The sequence below is a fragment of the Oncorhynchus clarkii genome, chromosome 2 (assembly GCF_045791955.1).
Source record: "Oncorhynchus clarkii lewisi isolate Uvic-CL-2024 chromosome 2, UVic_Ocla_1.0, whole genome shotgun sequence".
NCBI classification, from domain to species: domain Eukaryota; kingdom Metazoa; phylum Chordata; class Actinopteri; order Salmoniformes; family Salmonidae; genus Oncorhynchus; species Oncorhynchus clarkii.
In genome coordinates this window covers 11438516-11456884 of record NC_092148.1, presented here as the reverse complement: position 1 = coordinate 11456884, position 18369 = coordinate 11438516, and the positions used below count along the sequence as shown (strand labels likewise).

The window sequence follows — 18369 nt, the reverse complement described above, 5'->3', positions numbered from 1 at the left end:
CTGTCACAAAACTCACTCTCTTTCTCCTCTTTCTTCATTTTCAATACTGTCACAAAACTCTCACACTCTTTCTCCTCTTTCTTCAGTTTCAATACTGTCACAAAACTCTCACACTCTTTCTCCTCTTTCTTCAGTTTCAATACTGTCACAAAACTCTCACTCTCTTTCTCTCCTCCCCCTGTCACTTTACCCCTCCCTTTTCCATCTATTCATTCACCCCTGTAGTCAGACTCTCCCAAGCAATGTAGATATAGAGAAACGTATAACCCTGCCTACACACGCACGCAGGCAAACAAACACACACACACACACATACACACACACACACACACACACACACACACACACACACACACACACACACACACACACACACGCACATGCACACAGTTAAAAGGAAAAAAATATGCATTCCCTTACAATTCCACAGACCCTCTCTGCTGCTCATAAAACACAGTAGTACACACACATTCTACACATTGAATGTCTGTGCTCCCTCCCCTTCCCTCACTCCCTATTCAGTCACTTAGCCTCCCTCTGTTTTACACACACTAAACGCTATAAGAAAAGAACCATGTAACTCCTGCCTGCAGTGCCTAGACAATAACACATACATGACAACACACACTTTCTCTTTCTGACTGTTTCTCTAGCCTCCATCTATTCATTAGGCTCTTCTCCTCCAATCACTTTTCTTTACTGTTTTCCCTCACCTCTTGACCTTGTCCGCCTAACACAAACAGCCTCTCAGGGTGGTCTATTCACTGTTTACACACACACACACACACACACACACACACACACACACACACACACTGAAGCACCCACAATCCATTGTGTGAACCTTCTGAACTAATTTTCCACACATTCTCTCATTGACATAAACAGTCACGGTTCTTTTTTAAAACTGGTGGTGTACGTGCGTATCTGTGTGCGTGTGTGAGTGTGTATGTTCACTTGACTCTGTCCAGATGAGTAGAGTGTCTTTTTAAACTTTTCAGCTGTTGGTGACAGCTGTGTGACTGGAAGAAGAGGAGAGAGGGCGAGAGAACAAAAGAGAGAAGAGGGAGAGGATAGAGAAAGAAAGATTGAAGGAGAGAGAGGGTAAAAAGAGAGAAGAAGAAGATAGAGAGTAGAGAGAGAGAAAGGAAGATGGAGAGAGGAGAGAATATAAGATAAGAGAAGAGAGAGAGGAGAGAGAGAGTAGATAGAGAGGAGAGAGAGAGAAGAAGATAGATAGGAGAGAGAGAGAAGAAGATAGATAGGAGAGAGAGAGAGGAAGATAGAGGAGAGAGAGAGAAGATGGAGAGGAGAGAGAGAAGATAGAGAAGATGATAGAGAGGAGAGAGAGAGAAGATAGAGAGGAGAGAGAAGATAGAAAGGAGAGAGAGAGAAGATAGAGAGGAGAGAGAGAGAAGATAGAGAGAAGAAGATAGAGAGGAGAGAGAGAAGATAGAGAGGAGAGAGAAGATAGAAAGGAGAGAGAGTGAAGATAGAGAGGAGAGAGAGAGAAGATAGAGAGGAGAGAGAGAGAAGAAGATAGAGAGGAGAGAGAGAGAAGATGGTGAGGAGAGAGAGAGAAGATGGTGAGTAGAGAGAGAGAAAATAGAGGAGAGAGAGAGAAGATAGAGAGGAGAGAGAGAATATAGAGAGGAGAGAGAGAAGATAGAGAAGATGATAGAGAGGAGAGAGAGAGAGAGAGAGAGAAGAAGATAGAGAGGAGAGAGAGAGAAGATAGAGAGAGAGAGAGAATAAGGTAGAGGAGAGAGAGAGAAGATAGAGAGGAGAGAGAGAGAAGATAGAGAGGAGAGAGAGAGAAGAAGAAAGAGAGGAGAGAGAGAAGAAGAAAGAGAGGAGAGAGAGAAGATAGAGAGGAGAGAGAGAAGATAGAGAGGAGAGAGAGAAGATAGAGAGGAGAGAGAAGATAGAGAGGAGAGAGAGAGAAGATAGAGAGGAGAGAGAGAGAAGATAGAAAGGAGAGAGAGCGAAGATAGAGAGGAGAGAGAGCGAAGATAGAGAGGAGAGAGAGAGAAGAAGATCGAGAGGAGATAGATAGGAGAGAGAGAGGAAGATAGAGAGAAGAAGATGGAGAGGAGAGAGAGAGATAAGAAGATGGGGAGAGAGAGAGAGAAGATAGAGAGGAGAGAGAGAAGATAGAGAGGAGAGAGAGAAGATAGAGAGGAGAGAGAGAGAAGAAGATCGAGGGGAGATAGATAGGAGAGAGAGAGAGGAAGATAGAGAGAGAGAGGAGAGAGAGAGAAGAAGATAAAGAGAGAGAGAAGAAGATAGAGAGGAGAGAGAGAGAAGAAGAGAGAGTGGAAGAAAGAGAGGAGAGAGAAGAAGATAGAGAGGAGAGAGAGAGAGAGAAGAAGATAGAGAGGAGAGAGTGGAAGAAAGAGAGCGATGGAAAGGGGGAGACAGATAATAATAAGGTGTATATATATATATACAGTGCATTGCGAAAGTATTCGGCCCCCTTGAACTTTGCGAACTTTTGCCACATTTCAGGCTTCAAACATAAAGATATAAAACTGTATTTTTTTTGTGAAGAATCAACAACAAGTGGGACACAATCATGAAGTGGAACGACATTTATTGGATATTTCAAACTTTTTTAACAAATCAAAAACTGAAAAATTGGGTGTGCAAAATTATTCAGCCCCTTTGTGCAGCAAACTCTCTCCAGAAGTTCAGTGAGGATATCTGAATGTTCCAATGTTGATCTAAATGACTAATGATGATAAATACAATCCACCTGTGTGTAATCAAGTCTCCGTATAAATGCACCTGCACTGTGATAGTCTCAGAGGTCCGTTAAAAGCGCAGAGAGCATCATGAAGAACAAGGAACACACCAGGCAGGTCCGAGATACTGTTGTGAAGAAGTTTAAAGCCGGATTTGGATACAAAAAGATTTCCCAAGCTTTAAACATCCCAAGGAGCACTGTGCAAGCCATAATATTGAAATGGAAGGAGTATCAGACCACTGCAAATCTACCAAGACCTGGCCGTCCCTCTAAACTTTCAGCTCATACAAGGAGAAGACTGATCAGAGATGCAGCCAAGAGGCCCATGATCACTCTGGATGAACTGCAGAGATCTAGAGCTGAGGTGGGAGACTCTGTCCATAGGACAACAATCAGTCAAATATTGCACAAATCTGGCCTTTATGGAAGAGTGGCAAGAAGAAAGCCATTTCTTAAAGATATCCATAAAAAGTGTCGTTTAAAGTTTGCCTCAAGCCACCTGGGAGACACACCAAACATGTGGAAGAAGGTGCTCTGGTCAGATGAAACCAAAATTGAACTTTTTGGCAACAATGCAAGACCAGTTTGGCGTAAAAGCAACACAGCTCATCACCCTGAACACACCATCCCCACTGTCAAACATGGTGGTGGCAGCATCATGGTTTGGGCCTGCTTTTCTTCAGCAGGGACAGGGAAGATGGTTAAAATTGATGGGAAGATGGATGGAGCCAAATATAGGACCATTCTGGAAGAAAACCTGATGGAGTCTGCAAAAGACCTGAGACTGGGACGGAGATTTGTCTTCCAACAAGACAATGATCCAAAACATAAAGCAAAATCTACAATGGAATAGTTCAAAAATAAACATATCCAGGTGTTAGAATGGCCAAGTCAAAGTCCAGACCTGAATCCAATCGAGAATCTGTGGAAAGAACTGAAAACTGCTGTTCACAAATGCTCTCCATCCAACCTCACTGAGCTCGAGCTGTTTTGCAAGGAGGAATGGGAAAAAATTTCAGTCTCTCGACGTGCAAAACTGATAGACATGCCCCAAGCGACTTACAGCTGTAATCGCAGCAAAAGGTGGCGCTACAAAGTATTAACTTAAGGGGGCTGAATAATTTTGCACGCCCAATTTTTCCGTTTTTGATTTGTTAAAAAAGTTTGAAATATCCAATAAATGTCGTTCCACTTCATGATTGTGTCCCACTTGTTGTTGATTCTTCACAAAAAAATACAGTTTTATATCTTTATGTTTGAAGCCTGAAATGTGGCAAAAGGTCGCAAAGTTCAAGGGGGCCGAATACTTTCGCAATGCACTGTATATACACTACCGGTCAAAAGTTTTAGAACACCTACTTTCCTTCACTCTGCCCCAGTCAGCCCAAACCAGATGGGATGGCGTATCGCTGCAGAATGCTGTGGTAGCCATGCTGGTTAAGTGTGCCTTGAATTAAATAAATCACAGACAGTGTCACCAGCAAAGCACCCCCACACCATCACACCTCCTCCTCCGTTGGAAATACACATGTGGAGATCATCCGTTCACCCACACCGCGTCTCACAAAGACACTGCGGTTGAAACCAAATATTTCCAATTTGGACTCCAGAACAAAGGACAAATTTGCACCGGTGTAATGTCCGTTGCTCGTGTTTCTTGGCCCAAGCAAGTCTCTTCTTATTGGTGTCCTTCAGTAGTGGTTTCTTCCTTTCCTGTGGCGGTCCTCATGAGAGCCAGTTTCATCATAGCACTTCATGGTTTTTGCGACTGCACTTGAAGAAACTTTCAAAGTCGGACTGCCATGTCTCTTTGCTTATTTGAGCTGTTCTTTTTTTTCCAATTTCGTGGTATCTAATTGGTCGAGAGCTGTGCGTCCTCCAAAACACAACCCAACCAAGCTGCACTGCTTCTTGACACAAAGCCCAGTTAACCCGGAAGCCAGCCACACCAATGTGTCGGAGGAAACACAGTACACCTGGCGACCGTGTCAGTGTGCACAGGAGTCGCTAGTGTGTGATAGGACAAGGACATCCCTGCCGGCCAAACCCTCCCCTAACCCGGACGACACTGGGCCAATTCTGCTCCACCCCATGGGTCTCCCGGTCACAGCTGGCTGCGACAGAGCCTATTTGAGCTGTTATTGCCATAATATGGACTTGGGCTTTTACCAAATAGGGTTTTCTTCTGTATACCACCCCTACCTTGTCACAACACAACTGATTGGATGAAACGCGTTACGAAGGAAACAAATTCGACAAAGAAATTCCACTTTTAAGAAGGCACACCTGTTAATTGAAATGCATTCCAGGTGACTACCTCATGAAGTTGGTTGAGAGAATGCCAAGAGTGTGCAAAGCTGTCATCAAGACAAAGGGTGGCTATTTGAATAATCTCAAATAAAATATATATTTTGATTTGTTTAATGCTTTTTTGATTACTACATGATTCCATATGTGTTATTTCATAGTTTTGATGTCTTCACTATTAGTCTACAATGTAGAAAATAGTACAAATAAAGAAAAATCCTTGAATAAGTATGTGTTCTAAAACTTTAGACCGGTAGTGTACAGTGGGGCAAAAAAGTATTTAGTCAGCCACCAATTGTGCAAGTTCTCCCACTTAAAAAGATGAGAGAGGCCTGTAATTTTTATCACAGGTACACTTCAACTATGACAGACAAATTGAGGAAAAAAATCCTGAAAATCACATTGTAGGATTTTTAATGAATTTATTTGCAAATTATGGTGGAAAATAAGTATTTGGTCAATAACAAAAGTTTATCTCAATACTTTGTTATATACACTTTGTTGGCAATGACAGAGGTCAAACGTTTTCTGTAAGTCTTCACAAGGTTTTCACACACTGTTGCTGGTATTTTGGCCCATTCCTCCATGCAGATCTCCTTGCAGATACACCCTCAGAGAGTGGGGTCACAGGAAGGGAGAGACAGATGTAGACAGACCAAAAAGAGAGAAAAACAAGGGAACTAATCCGTGAAAGGAAGGGAGGAGGGGAACCAAATGAAAGGAGAGGAGAGAGTCACAAAGGCTTACAGTATATACAATGTGTGTGTGTGTGTGTTTGGAGAGTATTGATGAGTTAATGCGAGCTGATCACATATCAAGAGCTGTGTGTGTGTGTGTGTGTGTGTGTCTGTCGGTGTGTGTGTGTTTCTGTGTCGGTGTGTGTGGTAACCTCTGAATATCCCAGCAGTAGGTTTATGATGTGCTCAACACAAAACACTGAATATCCCAGCAGTAGGTTTATGATGTGCTCAACACAAAACACTATGAATATCCCAGCAGTAGGTTTATGATGTGCTCAACACAAAACACTATGAATATCCCAGCAGTAGGTTTATGATGTGCTCAACACAAAACACTACTATGAATATCCCCGCAGTAGGTTTATGATGTGTTCAACACAAAACACTGAATATCCCAGCAGTAGGATTATAATGTGCTCAACACAAAACACTATGAATATCCCAGCAGTAGGTTTATGATGTGTTCAACACAAAACACTATGAATATCCCAGCAGTAGGTTTATGATGTGTTCAACACAAAACACTATGAATATCCCAGCAGTAGGTTTATGATGTGCTCAACACAAAACACTATGAATATCCCAGCAGTAGGTTTATGATGTGCTCAACACAAAACACTGAATATCCCAGCAGTAGGTTTATGATGTGTTCAACACAAAACACTGAATATCCCAGCAGTAGGTTTATGATGTGCTCAACACAAAACACTATGAATATCCCAGCAGTAGGATTATAATGTGCTCAACACAAAACACTGAATATCCCAGCAGTAGGTTTATGATGTGTTCAACACAAAACACTGAATATCCCAGCAGTAGGATTATAATGTGCTCAACACAAAACACTATGAATATCCCAGCAGTAGGTTTATGATGTGTTCAACACAAAACACTATGAATATCCCAGCAGTAGGATTATAATGTGCTCAACACAAAACACTATGAATATCCCAGCAGTAGGATTATGTGCTCAACACAAAACACTGAATATCCCAGCAGTAGGATTATAATGTGCTCAACACAAAACACTGAATATCCCAGCAGTAGGATTATAATGTGCTCAACACAAAACACTATGAATATCCCAGCAGTAGGATTATGTGCTCAACACAAAACACTGAATATCCCAGCAGTAGGTTTATGATGTGCTCAACACAAAACACTATGAATATCCCAGCAGTAGGTTTATGATGTGCTCAACACAAAACACTATGAATATCCCAGCAGTAGGTTTATGATGTGCTCAACACAAAACACTATGAATATCCCAGCAGTAGGTTTATGATGTGCTCAACACAAAACACTATGAATATCCCAGCAGTAGGTTTATGATGTGCTCAACACAAAACACTATGAATATCCCAGCAGTATGTTTTTTGATGTGCTCAACACAAAACACTATGAATATCCCAGCAGTAGGTTTATGATGTGCTCAACACAAAACACTGAATATCCCAGCAGTAGGTTTATGATGTGCTCAACACAAAACACTGAATATCCCAGCAGTAGGTTTATGATGTGCTCAACACAAAACACTATGAATATCCCAGCAGTAGGTTTATGATGTGCTCAACACAAAACACTGAATATCCCAGCAGTAGGTTTATGATGTGTTCAACACAAAACACTGAATATCCCAGCAGTAGGTTTATGATGTGCTCAACACAAAACACTATGAATATCCCAGCAGTAGATTTATGCCTTTTGCATTGTCAGTGTTACATTGTAGCCGGTTGTAAAAGATTGTTACAGTAATGTATACCTACTCAAATATACATAAATAAAAATACATAAACACACAAATGCAATACAGTAACAAAAACATTGTCATTTATTTCCAAATTGCAGTATTTTTGAACACTTGTGTTTTGTATGTAACACTTTCTGTACCCAACAGGAGAAAAACAGGAAAAACATTCAGTAAGATAAAGGGTTTTCTGTACAAAAATAAAACATGAAAGTGGCTCATTCCTTCAAAACTATAAAGACAAAAACACATGCACATTTATTATTTTTTATAAAAAGGCATTAGGCTGCCTCCTATTTGGGTCTGGCCACAGCACCTCATCCACATCACAAGCAATGTTCTCCCTGGCTAAACAGAATCTTCTGGAGTGACGGATCCAGCCACCAAAAGCCCCCACATCAACTTCACCACATGCATCCTCCATTGCCTGGAGAAGAGGCGTGTGAGGGGATGGCGGTCATACACCTTCCACCACCATGCCGAAAAAAACTATTCAATTGTGTTTAGGAATGGGGAATATGGTGGGAGGTATAGAACAAACTGTGGGTGGTCGATGAACCAGAGCAGCCCGGTGGAAACTCACGTTGTCCCAGATGACAACATACCTGGGCTGCTCTGGTCCACCCCTCTGCTCGGCTGGAATGAGGATGCTGTGTATTGTGTCCAGGAATGTGATGAGAAGGGCGGTGTTGTAGGGACTAAGGTTGGCATGGTGATGGCTGACGCCTTGCTGGCTAACGGCTGCACACATGGTGATATTCCCTCCACGCTGTCCAGGGACATTCACAATGGCACGGTGGCCAATAATCTTCCGTCCCCTTCTTTTGTCTAGGCTGAAGCCAGCCTCATCAATGGTTTATATAAACGTGCTGAATTGCAGCGGCATCCAGCTCCAAGATAATGTAATGGATTCAGTTGCTCTGTAATACACGGTCCAATGTAGACAAGCCCACCTGGTGAATGTTATTGAATATTGTGTAGTCTGAATTGATGTGGTTCTGGATTTCTCCTAGTCTAATGGTATTGTTTGCCACCACCATGTTCACAATAGCGGTCTCCTGTTCTGGTGTGAATAGACGGTGTCTTCTACCATGGCCTGGCCATCTCTCAGTTCTGGTGTGAACAGCCGGTGTCTTCTACCATGGCCATCTCTCAGTTCTGGTGTGAATAGACGGTGTCTTCTACCATGGCCTGGCCATCTCTCATTTCTGGTGTGAACAGCCGGTGTCTTCTACCATGGCCTGGCCATCTCTCATTTCTGGTGTGAACAGCCGGTGTCTTCTACCATGGCCTGGCCGTCTCTCAGTTCTGCAGAAGATCCACAAATATGATATGATTGGCTACAGTAAGCTAAAATAATCTATTTTATTTCAATATCAAATGACATTACTGTAACGTTGGGTAACAATCACTGAGTAACATAGGCCTACTGGTATGTCGGACTGCAGTATACGTAAAGAGCATAGTGTAGATGGTAAGTAACTTACCGGTTGTCATTTCTGAATGATAGATGCAACCGTGTAGCAGCTCAGGCTCAGGTTGAGCCCAGCATCCCTCATACTCAATCCATGGTTGAGCACATGGTCAACCAATGTGGCCCTGATCTCATCTGAGACAACTGTCTGTCCGTGTCCTCCTCCTCCTCCTCCTCCTCCTCCTCTAGCTCTAGCTCTTGATTCACCATTGACTTCCATTTTCCTCCAAAACAGGAGAGCTCATCTGTGGCCTTTTATAGTGCTAAAGCTCTGATTTCTAAGTGAACTATTCAGCAGCGAGTGTTTACAGCTGTGAGGAGTGGGTGTTTCCAATTGGTGTATAGAGCTTGGAATTGTGATTGAAGTTGCTTTCCAAAGGGACTGAAGATAATTTCATTTTTAATGTTGAGCCTAACGTAGAGAAATGTGTGTAGTGTTTTGCAAAATCACTATGTGATTTAGAATTGAAAAGTGTAAAGCAGGAATTCTGCTTGCAATTTTACAGACTTGGTTTCAGGGATTGGGTACATGAGTTTCAGGTTTCGGTGATTTGCGTTTCAAGTTCCAATTTTAGTGTGTAAACAATTGGGAAAAACAGTAATTCTGACTATTTTGAGGAAGTGTATACTGGCTACGGCGTCTCATGACGGACAAACAGTACTATTGCAGTTTTTTTGCAAAGGTCTTTTAAGGGAGTACGAGAGCACCTTTGTTTGGTCCTCGGCTAGGTGAAGGCTGAACCGAAGCATTTTTTATTTATTTTTATTTCACCTTTATTTAACCAGGTAGGCTAGTTGAGAACAAGTTATCATTTACAACTGCGACCTGGCCAAGATAAAGCCTAGCAGTGTGAACAGACAACACAGAGTTACACATGGAGTAAACAATTAACAAGTCAATAACACAGTAGAAAAAAAAAGTCTATATACAGTGCCTTGCGAAAGTATTCGGCCCCCTTGAACTTTGCGACCTTTTGCCACATTTCAGGCTTCAAACATAAAGATATAAAACTGTATTTTTTTGTGAAGAATCAACAACAAGTGGGACACAATCATGAAGTGGAACGACATTTATTGGATATTTCAAACTTTTTTAACAAATCAAAAACTGAAAAATTGGGCGTGCAAAATTATTCAGCCCCCTTAAGTTAATACTTTGTAGCGCCACCTTTTGCTGCGATTACAGCTGTAAGTCGCTTGGGGTATGTCTCTATCAGTTTTGCACATCGAGAGACTGAAATTTTTTCCCATTCCTCCTTGCAAAACAGCTCGAGCTCAGTGAGGTTGGATGGAGAGCATTTGTGAACAGCAGTTTTCAGTTCTTTCCACAGATTCTCGATTGGATTCAGGTCTGGACTTTGACTTGGCCATTCTAACACCTGGATATGTTTATTTTTGAACCATTCCATTGTAGATTTTGCTTTATGTTTTGGATCATTGTCTTGTTGGAAGACAAATCTCCGTCCCAGTCTCAGGTCTTTTGCAGACTCCATCAGGTTTTCTTCCAGAATGGTCCTATATTTGGCTCCATCCATCTTCCCATCAATTTTAACCATCTTCCCTGTCCCTGCTGAAGAAAAGCAGGCCCAAACCATGATGCTGCCACCACCATGTTTGACAGTGGGGATGGTGTGTTCAGGGTGATGAGCTGTGTTGCTTTTACGCCAAACATAACGTTTTGCATTGTTGCCAAAAAGTTACATTTTGGTTTCATCTGACCAGAGCACCTTCTTCCACATGTTTGGTGTGTCTCCCAAGTGGCTTGTGGCAAACTTTAAACAACACTTTTTATGGATATCTTTAAGAAATGGCTTTCTTCTTGCCACTCTTCCATAAAGGCCAGATTTGTGCAATATACGACTGATTGTTGTCCTATGGACAGAGTCTCCCACCTCAGCTGTAGATCTCTGCAGTTCATCCAGAGTGATCATGGGCCTCTTGGCTGCATCTCTGATCAGTCTTCTCCTTGTATGAGCTGAAAGTTTAGAGGGACGGCCAGGTCTTGGTAGATTTGCAGTGGTCTGATACTCCTTCCATTTCAATATTATCGCTTGCACAGTGCTCCTTGGGATGTTTAAAGCTTGGGAAACCTTTTTGTATCCAAATCCGGCTTTAAACTTCTTCACAACAGTATCTCGGACCTGCCTGGTGTGTTCCTTGTTCTTCATGATGCTCTCTGCGCTTTTAACGGACCTCTGAGACTATCACAGTGCAGGTGCATTTATACGGAGACTTGATTACACACAGGTGGATTGTATTTATCATCATTAGTCATTTAGGTTAACATTGGATCATTCAGAGATCCTCACTGAACTTCTGGAGAGAGTTTGCTGCACTGAAAGTAAAGGGGCTGAATAATTTTGCACGCCCAATTTTTCAGTTTTTGATTTGTTAAAAAAGTTTGAAATATCCAATAAATGTCGTTCCACTTCATGATTGTGTCCCACTTGTTGTTGATTCTTCACAAAAAAATACAGTTTTATATCTTTATGTTTGAAGCCTGAAATGTGGAAAAAGGTCGCAAAGTTCAAGGGGGCCGAATACTTTCGCAAGGCACTGTACATTGTGTGCAAAAGGCATGAGGAGGTAGGCGAATAGTTAAAATTTTGCAGATTAACACTGGAGTGATAAATTATCAGATGGTCATGTACAGGTAGATTGGTGTGGTGTGTATTGGTGTGCAAAAGAGCAGAAAAGTAAATAAATAAAAACAGTTTTGGGATGAGGTAGGTAAATTGGGTGGGCTATTTACCGATGGACTATGTACAGCTGCAGCGATCGGTTAGCTGCTCAGATAGCAGATGTTTGAAGTTGGTGAGGGAGATAAAAGTCTCCATCTTCAGCGATTTTTGCAATTCGTTCCAGTCACAGGCAGCAGAGAACTGGAACGAAAGGCGGCCAAATGAGGTGTTGGCTTTAGGGATGATCAGTGAGTTACACCTGCTGGAGCGCGTGCTATGGGTGGGTGTTGCCATCGTGACCAGTGAACTGAGAGAAGGCGGAGCTTTACCTAGCATGGACTTGTAGATGACCTGTAGCCAGTGGGTCTGGCGACGAATATGTAGCGAGGGCCAGCCAACTAGAGCATACAGGTCACAGTGGTGGGTGCTATAAGGTGCTTTAGTAACAAAACGGATGGCACTGTGATAAACTGCATCCAGTTTGCTGAGTAGAGTGTTGGAAGCTATTTTGTAGATGACATCGCCGAAGTCGAGGATTGGTAGGATAGTCAGTTTTACTAGGGTAAGTTTGGCGGCGTGAGTGAAGGAGGCTTTGTTGCGGAATAGAAATCTGACTCTAGATTTGATTTTAGATTGGAGATGTTTGATATGAGTCTGGAAGGAGAGTTTACAGTCTAGCCAGACACCTAGGTACTTATAGATGTCCACATATTCTAGGTCGGAACCATCCAGGGTGGTGATGCTAGTCGGGCGTGCGGGTGCAGGCAGCGAACGGTTGAAAAGCATGCATTTGGTTTTACTAGCGTTTAAGAGCAGTTGGAGGCCACGGAAGGAATGTTGTATGGCATTGAAGCTCGTTTGGAGGTTAGATAGCACAGTGTCCAAGGACGGGCCGGAAGTATACAGAGTGGTGTCGTCTGCGTAGAGGTGGATCAGGGAATCGCCCGCAGCAAGAGCAACATCATTGATATATACAGAGAAAAGAGTCGGCCCGAGAATTGAACCCTGTGGCACCCCCATAGAGACTACCAAAGGACCGGACAGCATGCCCTCCGATTGACTCTGAACTCTGTCTGCAAAGTAGTTGGTGAACCAGGCAAGGCAGTCATCAGAAAAACCGAGGCTACTGAGTCTGCCGATAAGAATATGGTGATTGACAGAGTCGAAAGCCTTGGCAAGGTCAATGAAGATGGCTGCACAGTACTGTCTTTTATCGATGGCGGTTATGATATCGTTTAGTACCTTGAGCGTGGCTGAGGTGCACCCGTGATCGGCTCGGAAACCAGATTGCACAGCGGAGAAGGTACGGTGGGATTCGAGATGGTCAGTGACCTGTTTGTTGACTTGGCTTTCGAAGACCTTAGATAGGCAGGGCAGGATGGATATAGGTCTGTAACAGTTTGGGTCCAGGGTGTCTCCCCCTTTGAAGAGGGGGATGACTGCGGCAGCTTTCCAATCCTTGGGGATCTCAGACGATATGAAAGAGAGGTTGAACAGGCTGGTAATAGGGGTTGCGATAACGGCGGCTGATAGTTTCAGAAATAGAGGGTCCAGATTGTCAAGCCCAGCTGATTTGTACGGGTCCAGGTTTTGCAGCTCTTTCAGAACATCTGCTATCTGGATTTGGGTAAAGGAGAACCTGGAGAGGCTTGGGCGAGTAGCTGCGGGGGGGGGGGGGGGGGGGCGGAGCTGTTGGCCGAGGTTGGAGTAGCCAGGAGGAAGGCATGGCCAGCTGTTGAGAAATGCTTGTTGAAGTTTTCGATAATCATGGATTTATCGGTGGTGACCGTGTTACCTAGCCTCAGTGCAGTGGGCAGCTGGGAGGAGGTGCTCTTGTTCTGCATGGACTTCAGTGTCCCAGAACTTTTTGGAGTTAGAGCTACAGGATGCAAATTTCTGCCTGAAGAAGCTGGCCTTTGCTTTCCTGACTGACTGCGTGTATTGGTTCCTGACTTCCCTGAACAGTTGCATATCGCGGGGATTATTCGATGCTATTGCAGTACGCCACAGGATGTTTTTGTGCTGGTCGAGGGCAGTCAGGTCTGGAGTGAACCAAGGACTATATCTGTTCTTAGTTCTGCATTTTTTGAACGGAGCATGCTTATCTAAAATGGTGAGGAAGTTACTTTTAAAGAATGACCAGGCATCCTCAACTGACGGGATGAGGTCAATGTCCTTCCAGGATACCCGGGCCAGGTCGATTAGAAAGGCCTGCTCACAAAAGTGTTTTAGGGAGCGTTTGACAGTGATGAGGGGTGGTCGTTTGACTGCGGATCCGTAGCGGATACAGGCAATGAGGCAGTGATCGCTGAGATCCTGGTTGAAGACAGCGGAGGTGTATTTGGAGGGCCAATTTGGTCAGGATGACGTCTATGAGGGTGCCCTTGTTTACAGATTTAGGGTTGTACCTGGTGGGTTCCTTGATGATTTGTGTGAGGTTGAGGGCATCTAGCTTAGATTGTAGGACTGCCGGGGTATTAAGCATATCCCAGTTTAGGTCACCTAACAGAACAAACTCTGAAGCTAGATGGGGGGCAATCAATTCACAAATGGTGTCCAGGGCACAGCTGGGAGCTGAGGGGGGTCGGTAGCAGGCAGCAACAGTGAGAGACTTATTTCTGGAGAGATTAATTTTTTTAATTAGTAGTTCGAACTGTTTGGGTATGGACCTGGAAAGTATGACATTACTTTGCAGGCTATCTCTGCAGTAGACTGCAACTCCTCCCCCTTTGGCAGTTCTATCTTGACGGAAAATGTTATAGTTGGGTATGGAAATCTCAGAATTTTTGGTGGCCTTCCTGAGCCAGGATTCAGACACGGCAAGGACATCAGGGTTAGCAGAGTGTGCTAAAGCAGTGAGTAAAACAAACTTAGGGAGGAGGCTTCTGATGTTGACATGCATGAAACCAAGGCTTTTTCGATCACAGAAGTCAACAAATGAGGGTGCCTGGGGACATGCAGGGCCTGGGTTTACCTCCACATCACCCGCGGAACAGAGGAGGAGTAATATGAGGGTGTGGCTAAAGGCTATCAAAACTGGTCGTCTAGAGCGTTGGGGACAAAGAATAAAAGGAGCAGATTTCTGGGCATGGTAGAATATATTCAGGGCATAATGCGCAGACAGGGGTATGGTGGGATGCGGGTACAGCGGAGTAGGGCCCAGGCACTGGGTGATGATAAGAGAGGTTGTATCTCTGGACATGCTGGTTGTAATGGGTGAGGTCACCGCATGTGTGGGAGGTGGGACAAAGGAGGTTTCAGAGGTATGAAGAGTGGAACTAGGGGCTCCATTGTAAACTAAAACAATGATAACTAACCTGAACAACAGTATACAAGGCATACCGAAGGCTTCAGGCGTTTCTAGTATTAACACTGTGAGTAAGTACTGTCACTTAGTAACTGAACTCCTTCTGCCCTCTTTATTAGTGCTTTGTGTGTGTGTCCCTCTTGGGGTTAAAGTGATTTACAGGTAGTACTATGATCTGCACTGTTCCTCTATTGGAGAAATATATCAGGTCTCCAACTGTAGTTTCACTCTCCTCACTCCCTTCAGAATGATCAAACTGTCTCCAGTACTTCTCTATTGGCCTGACTCGCACGTGCATAGACACACTTACACACACACACTCAGATACACACTCAGACACACACTCAGATACACACTCAGATACACACTCAGACACACAGCTCAGTGTTGGATAGAAAAGCTGGGTGGATTTATGTGTGTGTGGCTGATCCCAGAGAGTCTATTATTTCCATATGCTGCTTAGTGCATCGGCCAAATGTCAGAGCGATCATGAGACAATAGTGTGTGTGTGTGTGTGTCTGACTAATACCTCTCTTCTATTTTACGCTTGCCCTCTTAATTTGTATGACTCTCTCCCATCGCTTCTTCTCTGTCGATTATAACTCTTCATTTTCCTCTCTCCCTTTTCTGTTTCTCCATCCACCTAGTGTACTGGCCAGCCTTAGGGTTAGGCATGATATTATAGCCTCAATTGTCAATACTTGGGATCTACAGTACTGACATGTATTTCTCCCTCCCTCCCTCCCTCTCTCCATCCCTCCCTCCCTCCCTCCCTCCCTCTGTCTGTCAGGTATGTGTAGGAGGTGCAGACTCCAGAGCAGAGCAGTGTGCTTCCTACAACAACCAGGAGTTTATGGGCAGACTGTACGACTGGGAACCTTTCACTGAGGGTAAGTTACACACACGCACACACACATTCACACACACAGACGTACAGACACACACACATGCACACGCACTTGTTAATGTGTATGTAGTTGTTGTGTATATGATTGTTTAAGCCTGCCCAATCCACTGCAACTCACATTCTGATTGGTAGAGAGAGAGAGAGAGAGAGAGAGAGAGAGAGAGAGAGAGAGAGAGAGAGAGAGAGAGAGAGAGAGAGAGAGAGAGAGAGAGAGAGAGAGAGAGAGAGAGAGAGAGAGAGAGAGAGAGAGAGAGAGAGAGAGAGAGAGAGAGAGAGAGAGAGAGAGAACTCTATATACCCTTGTTCTCACAAAACATTCCCCCCTCTGTTTTCCCTCTCATTTGTCCAACATCCCTCGTTCACTTTCTTTCTCCTCCCATCACTGACTGAGCAGAGAGATTCCTACTGAGTGAGATAAAGACAGAGAGAAGGAGGGCAGGAGGGAGAGAGGGGACAGTGAGACAAGATTAAGGGAGAGTGTGTGTGCGTGCGCATGTGTATTTGTTGGACAGAATGAGAGAATGTGAGAGAGTGTTGGAATGTGAGAGAGTGTTAGAATGTGTGTGAGTGAGAAGTTGTCTTTGTTTTAGGACCGAACTAGAGAGAGGGAGAGGGAGACAACTGTAAACAGAGATTTGGAGAAAGAGAGAAAAGAAAAGAAAGAACGAGAGATGGGGGAAGAGAGAGGACAATTCTAAACATACATAGGGATTAAGTGAGCGAAGGGAAAAACAGGAATGGGGGGGGAGAGGAGGGAAAGAGAGACAGCTGTAGAATGATATCATCAAGAATTTGTCACTGTCCTGACAGATTAATGCATATGTGTGTGTTTCCGCGAGCCTGTGTGTGTGTGTGTGTGTGTGTGTGTGTGTGTGTGTGTGTGTCTGGGAAAACTACCATGTAAATTGTCCTGAGTGCTAGTGTGTGTAAATGTGACCGCTGTATCAGTTGGCAGTACAGCCCCTCTGCTGACAGAACTATGACATCATAGAGCTACATAGACCAGGAAGTGTAGAGCTATAAAACCACTGATCTATGAGACCAGAGATTTAGAACACAACACATAGCATGTTAGAGAGGCTGGAGGCAGCACAGGGTCTCAGTCTAGTGCCTGTGGACTGGAGTGTGTTGCTGCTTAACAACAACAGAAGGCTTCTGGATTTTGACCCAACAACCCACTGGCTATTGGTCCTTCTCTCTAACCTGTAGGCTATCTGGCTCTATTGTTTCTCTGATTGAAGCCAGGAGTTTTTCCTCACCAATTGTTTTTATTTAACCTTTATTTAACTAGGCAAGTCAGTTAAGAACAAATTCTAATTTACAATGACGGCCTAGGAACTGTGGGTTAACTGCCTTGTTCAGGGGCAGAACGACAGATTTTTACCTTGTCAGCTCGGGGATTCGATCAAGCAACCTTTCGGTTACTGGTCCAGTGCTCTAACCACTAGGCTACCTGCTGCCCCAAATAACCTGACCTGATCTGATCTACAGTATGTAGACTGAGGCTGTATAGCTGTGATGAGAGAGAGTCATGGTTAGGGTAGGGTGATCTATGTGGACTGAGGCCGTATATCTATGCTGAGAGATAGTCATGGTTAGGGTAGTAGGGCTGATCTATGTGGACTGAGGCTGTATAGCTATGATGAGAGTGAGTAATGGTCAGGGTAGGGCTGCTTTATGAGGACTAAGGCTGTATATCTATGTCGAGAGAAATCATGGTTAGGGTAGGGCTGATCTATGTGGACTGAGCTTATATCTATGTTGAAAGATTCATGGTCAGGGTAGGACTGATCTATGTGGACTGAGCTTATATCTATGTTGAAAGATTCATGGTCAGGGTAGGACTGATCTATGTGGACTGAGCTTATATCTATGTTGAAAGATTCATGGTCAGGGTAGGACTGATCTATGTGGACTGAGCTTATATCTATGTCGAGAGAAATCATGGTTAGGGTAGGGCTGATCTATGTGGACTGAGCTTATATCTATGTTGAAAGAGTCATGGTCAGGGTAGGGCTGATCTATGTGGACTGAGCTTATATCTATGTTGAAAGATTCATGGTTAGGGTAGGGCTGATCTATGTGAACTGAGCTTATATCTATGTTGAAAGAGTCATGGTTAGGGTAGGGCTGATCTATGTGGACTGAGCTTATATCTATGTTGAAAGAGTCATGGTCAGGGTAGGGCTGATCTATGTGGACTGAGCTTATATCTATGTTGAAAGAGTCATGGTCAGGGTAGGGCTGATCTATGTGGACTGAGCTTATATCTATGTTGAAAGAGTCATGGTCAGGGTAGGGCTGATCTATGTGGACTGAGCTTATATCTATGTTGAAAGAGTCATGGTCAGGGTAGGGCTGATCTATGTGGACTGAGCTTATATCTATGTTGAAAGAGTCATGGTCAGGGTAGGGCTGATCTATGTGGACTGAGCTTATATCTATGTTGAAAGATTCATG

The 18369-nt window shown here is 43.8% G+C and overlaps 2 protein-coding genes across 3 annotated transcripts in view; both read left to right on the top strand.

The window, feature by feature from the left end:
- The window catches only part of LOC139421213 (uncharacterized), a 1124809-nt gene that overhangs the window by 118845 nt on the left and 987595 nt on the right, over nucleotides 1–18369 (top strand). The window lies entirely within an intron of this gene.
- The window catches only part of LOC139421179 (thrombospondin type-1 domain-containing protein 4-like), a 99835-nt gene that overhangs the window by 31962 nt on the left and 49504 nt on the right, over nucleotides 1–18369 (top strand). For both annotated transcript variants that reach the window (XM_071171812.1, XM_071171803.1), the window contains exon 5: nucleotides 15793–15892. In XM_071171812.1, coding sequence (XP_071027913.1) covers nucleotides 15793–15892 — 100 coding nt within the window. The remainder of the gene's footprint in view (nucleotides 1–15792; nucleotides 15893–18369) is intronic.